Source organism: Carlito syrichta, unplaced genomic scaffold, assembly GCF_000164805.1.
Source record: "Carlito syrichta isolate Samal-C Ts95f unplaced genomic scaffold, Tarsius_syrichta-2.0.1 Scaffold304715, whole genome shotgun sequence".
In the NCBI taxonomy this organism is placed as follows: domain Eukaryota; kingdom Metazoa; phylum Chordata; class Mammalia; order Primates; family Tarsiidae; genus Carlito; species Carlito syrichta.
This window is the reverse complement of record NW_007248811.1, coordinates 545,379-562,857: the sequence shown is the minus strand read 5'-3', so window position 1 is coordinate 562,857 and position 17,479 is coordinate 545,379. Positions and strand designations below refer to the sequence as shown.

At 38.6% G+C, this 17,479-nt stretch overlaps 1 protein-coding gene across 1 annotated transcript in view; it reads right to left on the bottom strand.

Moving 5' to 3' along the window:
- Window positions 1–516: 516 nt before the first annotated feature.
- Window positions 517–17,479, bottom strand: part of REPS2 (RALBP1 associated Eps domain containing 2) — a gene marked incomplete at its 5' end in the record, with an annotated part of 227,588 nt that continues 210,625 nt past the window's right edge. Inside the window, 3 exons of the mRNA XM_008060764.1 lie at window positions 517–1,628; window positions 7,796–7,901; window positions 16,763–16,908. Coding sequence (XP_008058955.1) covers window positions 1,560–1,628; window positions 7,796–7,901; window positions 16,763–16,908 — 321 coding nt within the window. The remainder of the gene's footprint in view (window positions 1,629–7,795; window positions 7,902–16,762; window positions 16,909–17,479) is intronic.

Below are 17,479 nucleotides of genomic sequence, written 5' to 3'. Positions count from 1 at the left end.
ATATGCATGGAATAGATTCAACAATTTGTTTTTCTTTAGAAAAACATCATCTGTTTGAGCCTTTCTCCTCTGCCATTAAGCTATTGATAAAGCTTGCCAATGGAAGAAGGAAGCATTAAATAAATGCCTACTTTTTCCAAAAGCTCTCAGCTTAATCCCACATATTGCACATCTATCCAAAACTGCGTCAGAAAGGACCCTAGGCACACCCCACCCTGCTATCCTAGGTATGGGAAAATTAGCCAAATGCACAAGAGATAGCATGCCTTGCCATTAGTCTCTCAAAGCAATGTTAAGGCAGGCATGCACTGTGAGGGTCAATGACCCTGTATTCCCACTTTCAACTTGGACTTTCAGGAGAAGTAGCAGCTACTTCAATTTCTATAGGATACTGGCTTCTGCAATTTGAGCTTATTGTTGTACACCACCTCCACTAGTTAGTTGGGCTCCTCTGAACCTGAAATAAACCAATCACTTCCCAAGGGCACACGTCACAGAGAACAAACTAGTCAGATATCCAACATGAGGACCTCTTTCTTCCATTATTTCTCCATACCCAATACATTTGTAATCCAGACTAAAATAAAGATGGAAATAACTTTCAAAGATTGTTGGTAACAACCATTTCTTCTTCTTCCCAAGTTTGGATACATGAGTTCAAACAAAAAATGTTTATCAATCTAAACAGTTCATCAGCCTTTCATATTTGATGAGTGGTTTTCAAACGCATGCATTTACAGATATGTCATCCCATGCAGGATAAAAGTAGAGATCTGGCAACTATTTATTTAATTTGATCAGGTGAGGCAGTTAGAGTAGATTGCTCTTGCCCAAAAATTTACATGAAAGGACTGAGTTATCTGGGTTGACGGCCTAGCTTGGCCAAGTTAAACAGCTCATTGTCAAAATCTCCACTTTACAGAGGTGTAAAGACCCAATAAGACTTTGACATTCAATAGAAAACAATAGTCATGTATTATTTATAACTAGATATAATATCAAAATGGCACTAGAGAAGCAATTTTTGGCATAAAGTGGTGGAGGGCACAGCGCCAGTCTAAATCTGATGTTTTCATTTTATTTTAGCTTTTGTTTTTATTATCATCATGCCAAAGACTATCCAGTTGGAATTCCAATTATTCAGGAAACCAACCTACTGTATGTGGTATACATACAAAAATAAAACAAGCATCCTGAAGGTACTTGGTTATAAGGTTTTGTACAAATTATAAATTCTTTAAGTAAATAATGCTCTAAATTATTTTTATTTGCTAGAAGATGATTTTTGGTAAGGAGCAGCATCTAACAACTTGAGGAAGTACTTGAGAATGGGAGATAAATTCCACTGATAATTACCATTTCAAATGTGATAATCAGTTGAAATATTTTTTCCACCATAGTAAAACACACAAGTGAAGTGCAAGAGAAAAGATCATATGGATTATATTCAGCTGCTCACAGCTTTTGACACAAACATCTATAACAAGTAGCTGGGTTCAAACATCCGAAAGGAAGATCTTGGCAGACAAGGTCACCCACTGTCACTTGAACCATGGGGGTCACAACACGGTGACTGGACGAAGTTGTTCCAATTGGTTTTCCAATGCAATTCGTTCTTGATGAACTTCCTGAGTTGTATAAAACAGAGAAAAGAAAAACAAAAGAGCAAAAAAGGTCATTTCCTAGATTTATCCCTACTCCATCAGATATTAAAAGACAACTCATAACTGGACTACAAACACAAGTGCTATATAAAGTGCTATATAATATAAGAGCAGGTGAACTGGAAGGTATCAGATCAATGCCCCCATACAGCTTATATTTAAATGACTAAAGAAAGATATAAAGTTAACAAGAAAGATACTTCCAGAAGGAAATAAATAACATGATATAATAGAGAGTAACAGAGGGAAAATCTAGGGGAAAGAGACAGGGACCCCCTTCTCAGAGGTGGCACTACTTGAGCAAAGACAAATAAAGTGAGGAGTGAGCCATATAAAGATATAGGGGAAGGATATTCAGGGAGACAAAATGGCAACTGCAAAGGCCTCAAGGGAGGGAACAAGCTTGGTGAATCTGATGAACAAAAAGGCCTGTGTGACCAGAGCAGAGGGAGCAAGGAAGACATTGACAGAAGATGAAGTCAGAGATTTAAGCAAGGAGATAGATCATACAGGCCTTGCAGGCCATGGAAGTATTGTGGACTTCATTCAATGTGTGTGCGTGGTGAAGGGAGGGGACAGCATGGAGGGCTTCTAATCAGAGAAGAAACATGACCCAATTTATAATTCAAAATTTCCACTCTGGCTACTATGTAGACAATGAACTATATGGCAGGGCAAGAGTGGAAGCAGAGGAACAATTGGGAGATGACTGCATGGGCCCAGGTGAGATATGAAAATGGCCTCAATCAAGGTAGAAGAAGCCATAAAAATGAAGAGAAGTAGATGAGTTCTGGATATATTTTGAATCTAGAACTGATAGAACTTGCTGACGAAGTCAATGTAGAAGAGAAGGAAAATTTGAGGATGATTCCTGGGATTTTTGAATTAAGAAAGTAGATAGCTGGTAGTGAGAACGAGAAGGCTAGATAAGAACTGAGTATTTCAAGGAGAGGGTTGAAAATAAATAAGCTGAGATATATGTATATTAGATATCTAAGGAAAAATGTTGATTAAGAAGTTATAGATGCACATGTAGAGCTCAGAGGAAAGAGAAGTAGGGCTTGAGACATATATTCAGGTTTCACTAGTTTAGGCTGGTCTTCAAAGTCATGGGACTATATAACACCACCTAGCAAAAGAATATAGACAGAGGTCTCAGGTCATGATGGAAGACTGACCATAAGTACCATACTCACTCCCTCCTGAAGCTCCACTAAAACAATAAGAGAACTTCTCAAAGTCATCAGCCCACAAGACAGGGAAAGCAAAAAGGAAGAGATGATAGCATAACATTTGTAAGCTGAACAGCAAATGATGAATAGTAAATGAGTTAGCAAATCTAGGAAAATAAATATGTGGATTCTGCGAGCTCCTGAGAATATCTACTCCAAGTATGCATTCCAGAGCTTCCAGAGCCAGAGAAGTAACCACAGGGTGGGTCTGGGAACCCAATGTGAGACAGACCTAAGTGCAAACTCCATTCATCACCTGACTTCCATAAGCCCCAGACTGATGGGCCACAGAGACACTTTGCATCTCCTGAAATTAGTGTTAGCTGCTAATTTCCCTTCTCCCATTGCACAGACATCCTGGTAAATGGCCACAGGTCCCCTTAGGAAAAGTCAGGAGAAAGATTTACAGTATAAATTTTGGCTATATAGTGGGGCCCTTCCCTAAGGAGACCTAGATGCCCTGTCATCATTCAAGGAATTCTGGATCTGTAATCTGGCTTAGACTGGGAATTAAGTGAGGGGCCATGACTAGTAAAGGAAACTGAATCACAAGATAAGCATGAAGAAAAACAAGAACCAATCTGATTTTATATAGGAGAATCCCTAGAAGACTCAAACTGACAGCACAAGATACCTGTGAAAATGGAAATGAATAAGAGGAAGGAGACTAGCTAAAATAAGTGTTGGTTGAAAATCTATTTCAGAAGCAATTAGGTCCCTAGATCTTTCCTGTCACCAGAGCAGAATGATGAAGATTTATTTCTTGAAAAGGTAAAACAGAGAGCTTGTGGGTTAGTAAGAAACAGGCATGGTTGAGGACAAGACACAGGGCTGGAAATAGGGAGAGTAAATGGATATCCTGGATGCGAAGACCCACAGCCCTCTTACCCAATTGAACCCACTCTTTTCCTCTATGCAGGTGACCAAAAGAGTCTACTCTGGGGACTCCAACCAGACCAAGAAGAAAGAGCTAATCGTTCTGCTTGTGGATGTTTCCCAACTATACCGCCTAGCCAGATTGTCAGAGAGGGAAGCTCAAAGTTGACAAGACCTCTAACATGCCATGAACTTCCAATCAATGTTTTCATTCTCCTCTTAAATATGAGCAAAGAAGGGCATTTACAAGGAAACATACATAACACACACACAACACACAAACACACACACACACACACACACACACACACACAAATGCAACTAGTCAGTAAGAAGAAGAAACTACCACTAAGAGAAGACACATTTTAAAAAAGTTATTCCATTATCAATAGTGCACTGCTTATATACAGGAATATGACTGAATTTTTGTAAGTTGACCTTGTATTCTGTGATCTTTATAAATTCAATTTGGAAATGAAAATTTTAAAAACCAATTGAGCTGTGACTCAGCCTATAATCCCAGCACTTTGGGAGGCCAAGGCAAGAGGATTGCCTAAGCCCAGGGGTTCGAGATCAGCCTGGGCAATTTGGTGAGACCTCATCTCTACAATAAATTAAAAAATTAGCCAGGCATGGTAGTGTATGCCTGTAGTTCCAGCTACTTGGAAGGCTGAAGCGGAAGGATTGCCTAAGCCCAGCAGGTCAAGGCTGAGTATGCCCCTGCACTCCAGCCTGGGCGACGGAGTGAGACTCCAACTCAAAAAAATGAAAAATAAATACCAATTTGCAATAGTGTAATAAAAAACATTTGGGAATACATTTAACAAAAGATATATAAAACCTAGTCAAAACTCAGAACTGCTGAGAGGAATTTTAGAAGACCTAAATAGTAGTAGAGATGTACTTCGCTTGCAGCTTGGTATACTCAATGTTGTTTAGATGTCAATTCTCTCTAAACTGATCTATAAATTTCATGCAAATCCAATCATAATCCTAGCAGGTTACTTTGTAAAAATTGACACACTGGCCAGGTGCAGTAGCACAAGCCTATAATCCCAGCACTTTTGGAGGCTGAGATGAGTGGATTGTCTGAGCCCATGGGTTCGAGAACAACTTAGGCAAATTGGCGAGACCTCATCTCTACAATAAATCAAAACATTAGCCGGGCACGGTAGCGTGCATCTATAGTTCCGGTTACTAGGAAGGCTCAGGCAGAAGGATCGCCTGGGCCCAGCGGGTCAATGCTGGGGTGGCCATGAGTGTCCTACTGTACTCCATTTTGGGCAACAGAGTGAGACTCCAACTCAAAAAAAAAAAAAATGGCACACCAAGTCTAAAATGTATATGAAACAAAAGTCCTACAATATCTGATAGAATATTGTAAAAAGAAGAATAGGTTGGAAAAAAATATGTTACCTGATATCAAGACTTACTATAAGGCAACACTAATCAAAACTGTGCAATATTGGCATAAGGATCAGTAAATAGTTTAATGGAACAGAATAAGAACCCAAAAATAAACCTAAACTTATACAGTTATTAGATTTTTGACAAGAACACCAAAGTAATCAAAGAGAGAAAAGAAGATCTTTTCAACAAATTATGCTGGATTAACTAGATATTGAAATAGGAAAAAATGAACCTTGACTCTAATCTTGTAAAATACACAAAAACTTAATTCAAGATGAATCATAATCCTAAATGTAAAAGTTAAAACAATGAAGCTTTAAGAAGAAAACATAAGAGAAAATATCTTCATAATTTCAGGATAGGCAAAGTCTCCATAAACAGGAAGAAAGTAATAACTGTAAAAGAAAAAATGATAAATTTAGATTTTATCAAAATTAAAATCTTCTGCTCATGAAAAGATACAATTAAGAAAATAAGTAGACAAAACAAAGTCTGTAAGAAAACATTCACAAAGCATATATCTGGCAAATGACTGGTAACTAAGATATGTAAATAGCATCTACCTATAATTCAACACCAAAACAAAGACTAAAAACTCAATTTAAAAACTGGCCAAAACATTTGAAAAGATACTTTATAAAGTAAGATATATGAAAGGTAAATAATCACAAAGAAAAGTGATCAACATACTTAGTCATCAAGGAGATGATCATAAATACTACATCATCACAGGACTGGCTAAAATTAAAATGAATAATAACACCAAATGTTGGCCCCAAAAAAGTAGAACAACTGGAGGGAGTTAGTGGTGGGAGAGCAGAATGCTGCAACCACTTTGGGGAAAAGGTCTAGCAGTTTCTCATAAACTAACCACATACACCTTCCATAGTATCTATTAATCCTAATCCTAGGTATTTATCCAAGATAAATGAGAATATATTTCTACACAAAGACATACTCAAAATGCAGTTTTATTCAAAATTGCCAAAATTTGGAAATAGCTCAGGTATACATCAAGAGAACTGATAACCACATTTTGACATATTCACTCAATGAAATATTACTCAGCAATAAAAAAGAGTGAATTACTGATATAAGCAACAACAGAAATGAATCACAAAAACATAATACTAATTGAAAAAATCTTTACACAAAAGTATATGTTGTAGGATACCACTTCCATAAACTTACAGAACAGGCAAAACTATGGTATAAAAAATTTTAGAGCAGTGGTTGCCTCCGTTTGGTTAGAGAAGGAATTGACTGACAAAAAGCAAGAGGGAGCTTCCTGGAGTGATGGTAATGTTCTCTATCCTGACAGGGGTTTAGGTTCCATAAGTATTTGCATTTGTTACAAACTCAGCAAATATACACTTAAAATTTGTCCATTCATTATATATACATTTTACATCATAAGAAAAACCTGTAAAATACTGAACTCTAGCTAATGATATACTTGCTGAAATGTTTAGTTAAAGTGTATAAATGTCTGCAATTTACTCAAAAATATGTCAAAAACAAGACGGACTGATGGGCATGAAGATAGATAAATGGATAGACATGTAATAAAACAAGCATAGTAAAATGTTAGTGGTAGAACTGAAGTGGCATCTATATAAGTAGTCATGTATGATTCTTTCAACTTTCCTGTATGTTTGAAAATGTAAGATATTGGGGCAAATGAGGTAGAGGTATAAAAGAGAAGTCAAGGAAGGAAGAGATTGCAGAAAGCACTAAAGAAGAAGCACCAGTGAGGCAGAAGGAAAACCAGAAAAGTAAGGTATCTCAAAAACCAGTTAGAAAAGCCATTTCAGAGGAAGGAATGGCCGATTGTGTAGAATTCCTCTGAAAATTCTAATAATATGACCTTATATGCAAATAGACTATTTGTAGCTATAAACACGTTAAGATGATGTCATGCTAGATAAGTGTGGTCCCTAATCCAATGATTGGTGTCCTTATAAATGTTTGCAATTTACTTAAAAGGAGGATACAATAAGAAGGGGAATTTGGATACAGACACAGAGAGATACAGGAAGATACTGTCACTGTTATGTGACAGTGAAGGCAGAGACTGGAATGAAGCAACATAAGCTAAGGAATGCCAAGGATTGTCAGCAACTGCCACAAGCTGGGAAGAGATAAGGAAGGATTCTCTCCTAGAGCCTTCCAAGAGAATATGGCTCTACGGATACCTTGATTTCAGAGTTCTAGCCTCCAGAGCCAAGTGACAATAAATTTTGTTATTTTAAGCCACCACATTTGTAGTACTTTGTTATAGTACACTAACACAGGGGAGATTAATGATGAAGAAAGACAGGTGATAAGGATGGGAGTGATGTCCTTGAGAGGGTGAAATGGAGCCATTTCCAAGGTACCAGGGGAGGGGCTGGCCTTTGACAGTACCAGGGCCATTTCCTTCCACTGAAGTAAGTATAGTTTCTTTCAGAGAAGATACAAACAATTAAGGGCTTACTCAGATGCTTTGAACCATAAAGAATGCTTCAAACAGCCTTTGCAATAGATACATGTAATATGTACAATATTACATATCAGTTAAAGAAAATAAATTTTTAAAAGCCTAGTAATCCAAACCTGGGAAGCATTCCTCACCTTGAGCTGCTGCTGGAGTTCACTGTTCAACCGGGCCAGCACTGCGTTTGCCTCTTTATTTTTGCGGATAGCAGTTTGAATGGCTTTCTTCTGTTTGGAAGACTGCCTATAGAAAAGTACAAACATTTCAGTGATAAAGGACTTAGAGGTCTGGACTCCTGTGGGTCAGAACTCCAATTCATGAGGGGTGCTAAACTAACAAGGGGTTAACATCACAGGGTTCCAAAAATAAAATCGCATGTTGGCAGGCAGGCAGGCAGGCAGGCAGGCAGGCAGGCAGGCAGGCAGACGGGCGGGCAGGCAGGCAAGCAGATATACACCAAATGAAACAAATTTGTCGGGATGAATTATTTACACCTGAAGTAATTCCCACTTTATAACTCAAATAAAAGCTGTGAATTGGGCCTTTTCAAACATTTGCATTCCATTTATTCCAAGACATTTTAATAAGTATTTCTTCCTGACAAATCATATTAACAGGAATGCCCTTTTTGTGTAAGAATTAATAGCATTTAAAAGACCTGCAGGTGGCCCCTCTGGATAAATTTGAAGGAAAAAAAGCACATTTTCTTTAGCAAAAATGCTACATTAACTTAGACTACTTAACTCTCCCTTAATTCTTTATTATCAGGCATGAATGCCTAAGTATGTGTGTGTGCACATGTGTGCATGCATGTGTACACACAAGCATATATGTGTGGCACTTGAGAAAAATACAGAATGTTTTAATACCAGTATTTCCCAATTAACAGTAAACTTACAGAACAAGTGTAATGAGGGTGACTACTTTGTCCATTACAGTCTTTTTTTACACTGTTTGTCCAGCCATAAGTATTACTAGCACCCTTTTTTCCTTCAAAAATATCCATGGTTGGGATGAATATGCAGGGTGTTGTCAGTGGAAGTCTAGTATGAAGTCTGAATTATGACTTCCATTCAGTAGTAATGAAGTATTTCCTCCAGCTCCAAGGGTGTACTCTACAACCTTTTATCCCATAGCAAGAAATACCCAAATTCTTAAGGCAAAAAAGCAATTTACATTCTCCTAGAAAAACAATCATATTTGTAATCACTGAGAGATGGGTTCTAAGGACAGAGCAACTGATCTAGACTGGACTGTGACCACTATACATATCTGATTAATATTTACCAAGAATATACACTATGCTAGCCATTCCACTAACCTGTGGAATACACAATCTTTTTCCCAGCAAGTTCAAAATTAAAGATTAATTTTTCACCCATATAAAAGTAGGGGAGAGACATCAACATCTGCTTTTAAAAAATAAAGATTGGATTTCTGATTCCAGGACTAGATGGAGTAGACACACTTCTCTCTATTCATCCCACTAAGTACAGTTAGTACTGTGAACATAATATATAAAACAAACATAAGACAACTCTGAAAGATGAAGACGGTAAACCATCTAGGAAACTCAATATCCAGGGAAACTCATGGCAGTGGGTTCCCTGGGTTTTCTTTTGCTTCATATAAGGCAGGACCCCAAAAAACTTGAATATCTTTATAAAAAATTGTGTATTCATTCTTACATGCTTAAACTTCAGTCACCTTCAAAGTACTCTTTGTTTGATGCAATATACCTATCAAGACACTTTTTTCCACTGCTCAAAACAATTGAACTTGTCAATTTTGATGCCTTTTAGTGCTTCTGCCATTTTTTGTTTCATCTCTTCCACATCAGCAAAACGTTTCTATTTGAGGACTTTTTTCATCCAGGAAACAAACAAACAAAAAAAGTCATTCGGGGTGAGATCAGGTGACTAGGGAGGGTGGAGCATGGGGTCATGCTGTTTTTGGTCAAAAACTTCTGAACACTCAGCGCAGTGTGAGCAGGTACATTGTAATGGTGAAAGGACCAGTCACTTGTTTGCCACAACTCAGGATTTTTTTTTTCTGCCAATTGTGACGCAACCTTTTAAAAACATGCAGACAAAAACTTTGGTTGACCATTTGATCCAGAGGAACAAATTCTAAATGTACTACAAGGTACCCCCCCCAAAAGATAATTCCAGCTCTTTTGGGGTCCCTTCTCATACATCCCAGACTGGGTACTAGAGAAGTCAACAATCCATAAATGCCAATGAGGGAGGACAAAAATAAAGCCCCTTCCCTACCAAATTCTGCTCTCTCTAGCCAGAGGATATGAGAAAGAGGAGCTAAGTAATACTGAAAACTTTGAGACAATAACTACCCTACTATTCCCAAACACTGCAAAAAACAATTGTGGCCTGAACCCTATCCCCATCAGCCAATGCTAAATGGGAAGCCTAGACCTCTGCCAACAGGAACCCCTAACAAGGCATGCCCTTTTTACCAGGGTGGTGTCACTGAACACCAAGTAGGATGCCAGCACTTTTACTACCTTCCAGTGGAAAAGGGGCCTCTTCTCACCGTGGTGCTTGAGGAGCAGTAACCAAACACCTCACTCCATCTTAGCCAGGGTGGTGTCAGTGGAAGCCTAGTATGAAGCCTGGATAATCACCTCCACTCAGTAGTAATTAGGTATTCCTCCATCCTCCAAAGGTGTAAATAGGGGCCAAGTAGAGAAACTGGACTTCCATCCCTACCTGGCAAAAACCAGGTAGCATCCCTCTTCCCTACTGGTTAGAAGAGTCATGCTTAAACTGAAGATTTAAATAAGATCCAAAGTTTTGTAACATAATATCCAAAGTGTCTAGGATACAATAAAAAAAATTCATCATACAAAAAAAAAAAAACCCCACCTCAACTTGAATGAAAAGACACAAGCAAGAGAAGCCAACACTTAGACACAGATGTGGAATTACCTATCTAGGACTTTAATTCAGCCATTATAAAAATGCTTCAATGAGCCGGGCTCGGTGGCTCAGCCTGTAATCCTGCGCCTTTGGGAGGCTGAGGTGAGTGGATTGCCTGAGCCTGTGGGTTCGAGACCCGCCTGGGCAGCGAGACCTCATCTCTACAATAAATCAAAAAATCAGCCGGGTGTGGTAGCGCATGCCTGTAATTCTGGCTACTCAGAAGGCTGAGGCGGAAGGATCGCCGGAGTCCAGCAGGTCGAGGCTGCGGTGGCCGGGAGCAGCCACTGCACTCCAGTCTGGGCGACAGAGTGAGAAGCCAACTCAAAAAGAAAAAAAAAATGCTTCAATGGACAATTATAAGCACACAAAACAAATGAAAAAAACAGAAAATCTCAGCAAAGAAGTAGAAAATATGAAGAAGAAAGCAGAAATTTTAAAACTGAAAAATACAATGAAATTTTAAACACTTAATGAACAGGCTTAATAGAAGAATGGAGAGGACAGAATCAGTGAACCTGAATATAAAAATTATCCAGTTTGAACAACAGAGAGAAAATAGACTGAAAAAAAGAAAACTGAACAAAGCCTTAATGACCTGCAGTATTATAGGATCCAATATTTGTCTCACTAGGAGTTCCAGAAAGAGAAGAAAAAGGGAGAGTACATTTAAATAAATAATAGCTGAAAAAAATTTCCAAATTTGGCAACAGACATAAAGCTAGAGATTCAAGAAGCTAAACAAAACTCAAGCAGGATAAATTATAGTCAAACTTCTAAAAATAGACATTTTCAGATGAAGGAAAACTATGGGAATACGAAACCCTAAAAAATGGCTAAAGGATATCCTTAAAACAGAAAAAAAGTGATATAGAAATCTTGGAAAATGAGGAAGGAAGAAAGAACAACAAAAAAAGTAAATGTGTGAGTAAATACAATAAGGCTTTCCCTCTCCTCAAGTATCCTAAAATTTGAAAATTTAAATGAAATGGAACAACTCCTTCAAAAGCATAAATGACCACAACCCACTCAGTATGAAATAGATAACTTCATATTGGTTTTTAAAATTTAATGAAATTTTCAAATTTCATAATAATTTGTAATTACCAAAAAAACCCTCCCAAAATAAATCTCTAAGCCCAGATGGCTTCACTGGAGAATTCTGCTAAATTTTTAAAGAAGAAATAATGCCAATTCTATACAATATTATCCAAAAAATAGAATACTTCTCAGCTCATTTTATGAGGTAATTATTATTCTGATAGCAAAACTAGACAAAGATAGTACAAAAAAGGAAATTGGACACAATATTCCTTGTGAATACAGATACAAAAATCTCTAACAAAATATTAGCAAATAAAATTCAACAATATATAAAAAGTATATACCATGACCAAGAGGAGTTCATTCCAGGGATGCTAGATTGAAGAAAAGAAAAGAAAAAGAGCCTTGACCTAAATCTCCACCTTATACAAAAATTAACACAAGGCTGGGCTCGGTTGGCTCAGCCTGTAATCTCACGCCTTGGGAGGCCGAGGTGAGTGAATTGCCTGAGCCCGTGAGTTGGAGACCCGCCCGGGCAACTTGGCGAGACCTCATCTCTACAATAAATCAAATATTAGCTGGGCGTGGTAGCATGCGCCTGTAGTTCCAGCTACTTGGAAGGCTGAGGCAGAAGGATCACCAGAGCCCAGCAGGTTGAGGCTGCAGTGGCCGGGAGCGGCCACTGCACTCCAGTCTTTGGTGACAAAGTGAGACTCCAACTCAAAATAATAATAATAATAATAATAACACAAAATGGATTACGGACTTAAATGTAAAGTGTAAAACTATAAAACTTTTAGAAGAAAACATCAAAGGAAATCTTCAGGACTTCGGAAAGAGGGTAGATCTGATACTAAGAGCACAATCCACAAAAGAAAAAGAAGTCAATAAATTGGAGTTCATCAAATTTTTAAAACTTTTGCTCCACAAAAAGCAAGTTACTAAGAGAAATTATCTGCAAACCATAGATCTGACAATGGATTTGTATTTAGAATACAGAAAAAAACTCTCAAAAACACAAGAGTAAAAAAACCAATTTAATCAAAGGATATGAAGAGATATGTCATTGACGAGGAAATGACAAATATACTCATGAAAAGATGTTCAATACTGCTAGCCATTAGGGAAATGTAAATTAAGAGTACAATGAGATAGCACTATCTATTAAAACAGCTAAAATTTTTAAAGTGACAATACCAAATGCTGGCAAGGATGTATAGAAACTGAATCTCTCATACACTGCTGGTGGGAATGTAAAATGGTTACAGCCATTCTGGAAAATAACTTGGCAGTTTCTTTACAAACTAAAACATACTGTTAGCACACAACCTAGTAATTCCACTCCTGGACATTCATCTCAGAGAAATAAAAACTCGTGTACATGCAAGAACCTGTACACAGATGTTTACAGCAGCTTTATTTGTAATACACAACTAGACACAGCCAAAATATCCCTCAAAAGGCGAGCAGCTAAACAGACTGTGGTATATCCATGCCATAAATTGATAGATGTAACCACTTAGATGGAAGTCAAGGGCATTATGCTAAGTGAAAAAAGTCATGCCACATGCTGTATGATTCTATTTACATAACATTCTCAAAAATGACAAAATATAGAGATGGAAAACAAATCAGTGGTTGCAGAGGTTTGGAATGGTGGGGAGAAGCAGGTAGGTGCGACTTCTGTATCTTTATTACAGTGGTGGTTACAAGTATCTACACATATGATAAAATGTGTTAAAACAGCATAGAACTATACACATATACTGTCCCAGTGTCAGTGTCCTGGTTTTGCTACTATGCTACAGTCAGGTAAAATGTAATCACTGGAAGAAACTAGGTAAAAAAATACACAAGACTTGTTAGTGCTATTTTTGTAACTTTCTGTGAATCTATTATTATTTCAAAATAAAAAGTAAAAACAAATGTAGATCAGAACTGGATGCCTCTTATCCTTAAACTACCATCATGCTATGTGTGCCAGCTTATAACTGTTTACTCCTCTGAGAACTGTCTCCATCCCCTTGCCCCTCCTGTACAGGAATGAACCCCTGGCAGTCCTGTTGGTCTTATGAAACCCCCGTCTCCATTTTCACACTTGAATGGATGCTGGCCCATGCTGAGTTGACCAGATTCTCTCTCCCGTGTATGGGCATTATGACTAACAGTTTCATTCAGTCTGGGCCCTGCACAGCAAGAATGTGATTGCTGCAGCTGAAAATGGAAGGCGTTTTCACAAAGAAAAATGACAAATACACTCTAAGAAAAGAAAGAAGAATCAGAAAGAGCCCAAAAAGGTGTGCAAGTTCTCTCTTCTGACCCATTCCTGCCATTGGTTTCCACGAACTGACCCAATCTCCTTATAATGAAGAATATAGTCTTGCTACCTCAAGTTGATTTTTATTATCTGCAAACAAAGCTTCCCTAAATAATGCAAGTATAGTATCAGGCCTAAATTCAGATACCAGTGTCAGACCCAGAACACCTCTCGAGGGTTTAACTTGCCTTACCTTCTTCAGAGTTGCCTCTAGAGTTTGCCCCCTCAAGTTCTCCTAACTTTTCACCCAGTGTTTCAGGCTAGGCTACAACCAGCCTGGTTTCCGAGGAGGAAAATGAGGAAGTAACAGGTAAGCAGATATTTATTTTGCCCAATTCCATTGTGTGTCACGCTATCTGTTGAACAAGAACTGCAGCACTATGAGGCACTGTCCATGCAAGGTTTGGGGGCAGAGTATCCCCCAAAGCTGATCCTTGTGCCTTCTTAGTTTTAGTAACCTATCACCCTCAGTTTAAGTTGGGCACATGGTCACCCAACTAGAAACCACTTTTCTGTCTCCCTTGCAGGTAAGACCATACGATTAAGTTTTGGACCAATGGGGTCAGAAAGAAGTGATATGTGCCACTTCTGAGTCCTGCCCTTAAAAATAAAGTTTTCTCTCTGTTTGGTCTTTCCTCCTTCTTGTAGCCTGGAACATGGACGTGGTAGTGGTGAGCCATCTTCAACCACATGGATACAGGCAACACTCAAGGGGACCTAGAACAATAAAACAGAAGGCACCTAGGTTCCTGGACAGAGACACTCTACCTTTCTGGACCACTCACCAACTCAGACTTTTACATAAGAAAGAAATCAACTTCTATGGTGGTTGAGCCAATGTTAATTTGTTCAAGAAGCTGAACCAATATTTTATGGAGTATAAGCTGGGGTCTCTAGATGAGAAAAATCTTTAGCCTTCATCCTGAGTCCTGATTTCTCCTAAAGGAATTCTGAGTGCAGTTTCTAACAACTGAAATTATATTGCCTTTTATCTACTTGGAAATGGTAGGTTTTCCCCCCAAGGATGCCAGTCCTCAATCCACAGACATTCCAGTACCACTAAATATGAGGAGGGAAGGGAGAAAAAGCTGCAACTGCATTGAATGCACCATACAAGCAATCAAACGCTGCCATACTAGCTGTAGGAAATGCCCCAGAGTTGTTCAGGACACCTCCTGGGGTTACAGAAAAAATCAGAGACCACAAAGGTTGTCACAGGCTCGGTCATAGTACTATCACATAACATCCTGTATCTTCAAACTCCTCAAACAATCCTATTTTCCAAAAGTCCATCCTTAGCAAATACACAAGACATAAAAAAAGACTAAGCCAAATTTTTTCTAAGAAAAATTCACTTTTATCCTTATAAATGATGACCCAATCTGAAATCTGTTTATTACTCATAACTTGGACTCAGCAGTTCACTTGGAGACAAAAATGTTATTAGTTTATTTGTGCTAAATGAAATAGGCAGTGATAATAGCTAAAGCCAAATTTGTTTCTTTTTTTCTTTTCTTTTCTTTTTTTTTTTTTTTTTTTTGGCGCCTAGGCTGGAGTGCAGTGGCACGCTCACAGCCACCCCCAGCATCGACCTACTGGGCTCAGGTGATCCTTCTGCCTCAGCCTTCCATGTAGCCGGAACTACAGGCATGTGCTTCCACACTTGGCTAATTTTTTTATTTATTCTAGAGAAGAGGCCTCACCAAGTTGCCCACGTTGGTCTCAAACCTCTGGGCTCAGGAAATCCTCTCTCCTCGGTCTCCCAAAGTGCTGGGATTACAGGATTGAGTCACCACATCCGGCCCAAATTTGTTTCTTATAGCATGGCAATTCTGATGTTAATTATCCCAAGAGCTGATGACCATTTTGCAGTGGCTCTGTTTTTTTTTTTTATAACCTTTCTCAATTGGTGTTCTGTTAGAGAACTAAGCCCTACAGCAAATGATTTGTGACACTTTTCTTAATTTTCCCAAAGATGATACGTAGCAACTGACACTCTAGATGTATAGGAGAGAGGTTATACTACAAATGATGACCGTCCAAGGGCATCAGAGCTTAATTCTGTCCTAGAACCTTAGCTGAGAAAGGGCTACACAGATATTCTCCCTCTCCCTCTCTCTTGCGCGTGCCCACTTAAAAAATTATGAATGCTAAGTCATTATCACTCCAAAATAAATGGTCTAAGAACTAAAATAAGAAGTTGTATGAAGTTCCCTGACCACAAAGCTGAGATTTCTGCCATATACTTACTAACTGTGCTTCTGGCAGGCACTAACTTCTCTCAGCCAAACACCATGTGGTCACCCCACTAGATCTGCATGTGCCCATTCTGTGTAGAGATAATCGACAACAGAAACTCTTTAGTGAGATCACAGACCACATCTATAGAAAATTGGGTCTGTGGGTCATGGAGCTAGCCATGCCCCAGGGGTACATGAGATGAGACAGTCAGAGAGGGAAAACTGCCACTTACAGTACTATTTTCTTCCTTGTAAGATTGTGGCCAGCACAAGAAAGAGTGATAGGAAGAAAAGGAAGGTGGGAGGAAGAGAAGGAAATCAAACCAAATCAAAACACAACCTAGGACTCATCTGTCCCTTTAGGTCAGGTTAAGTCCTATGGCTTATAAAGCCTCCCATGTGACTGGGAGACTTACATCCCACCACAGTGATGAGTAAGGTAAGACTCATAACCATGAAATCCTTCTGGTGGGTGTGCATGCAAATTTAAACACATTTACACATGTATATACATGCAGATTTAAAAGGAAGTTTTTGACCTAGCTCTCAATGATCTGTTCTACTTACTTTTGAACTGTTGGATGGGGTTTCACGGTTGCCACAGAAGCTGGCCCACTTACAGTGGTGGAAGACTCTTGGTTTTCTGTAGCTTGATTTTCAGGTCTGAATTTCCTACGAATGGGCTTTGATGGGGGCTGAGAATATGGTATGTCCTGTGGATTAAAAACAAAAATCAAAAAGTCAAAAACGTAAATGCTACCCCTACCCATCCTGCCAGTATCCCACATTCCTCTAGCCCTATCCCCAAGATCAGGTAGGTACTCTAGCCACTGATAGTGACTCAGCAAGAACTGGAGGAACACAGGTATCAGATTCCAGCAGTCTGTCTTTCTTTCTTTTTCTTTTTCTTTCTTTCTTTCTTTCTTTCTTTCTTTCTTTCTTTTTTTCTTTCTTTCTTTCTTTCTTTTTCTTTCTTTCTTTCTTTCTTTTTCTTTTCTTTCTCTTCTTCCTTCCTTCCTTCCTTTCTTTCTTTCTCTTTCTTTCTTCCCTCCTTCCTTCCTCCTTCCTTCCTTTTTTTTTATTAATCATATTAATCAGTATTTTTTATTATGGTTTTGTGGGGTACAGTTAAGGGTTAGGTGTACAATTACGTTTCATTCAGGCACCCTGTTGATAAGAGGTGTTTTCCAATCCCCAGACAGATATTTGCTACTGTTAATCCCATCCCCCTCCCCCCCCTAGTTTCCCAGTACCGTCAGTCATTTTCTTATAGTTTTACATTGG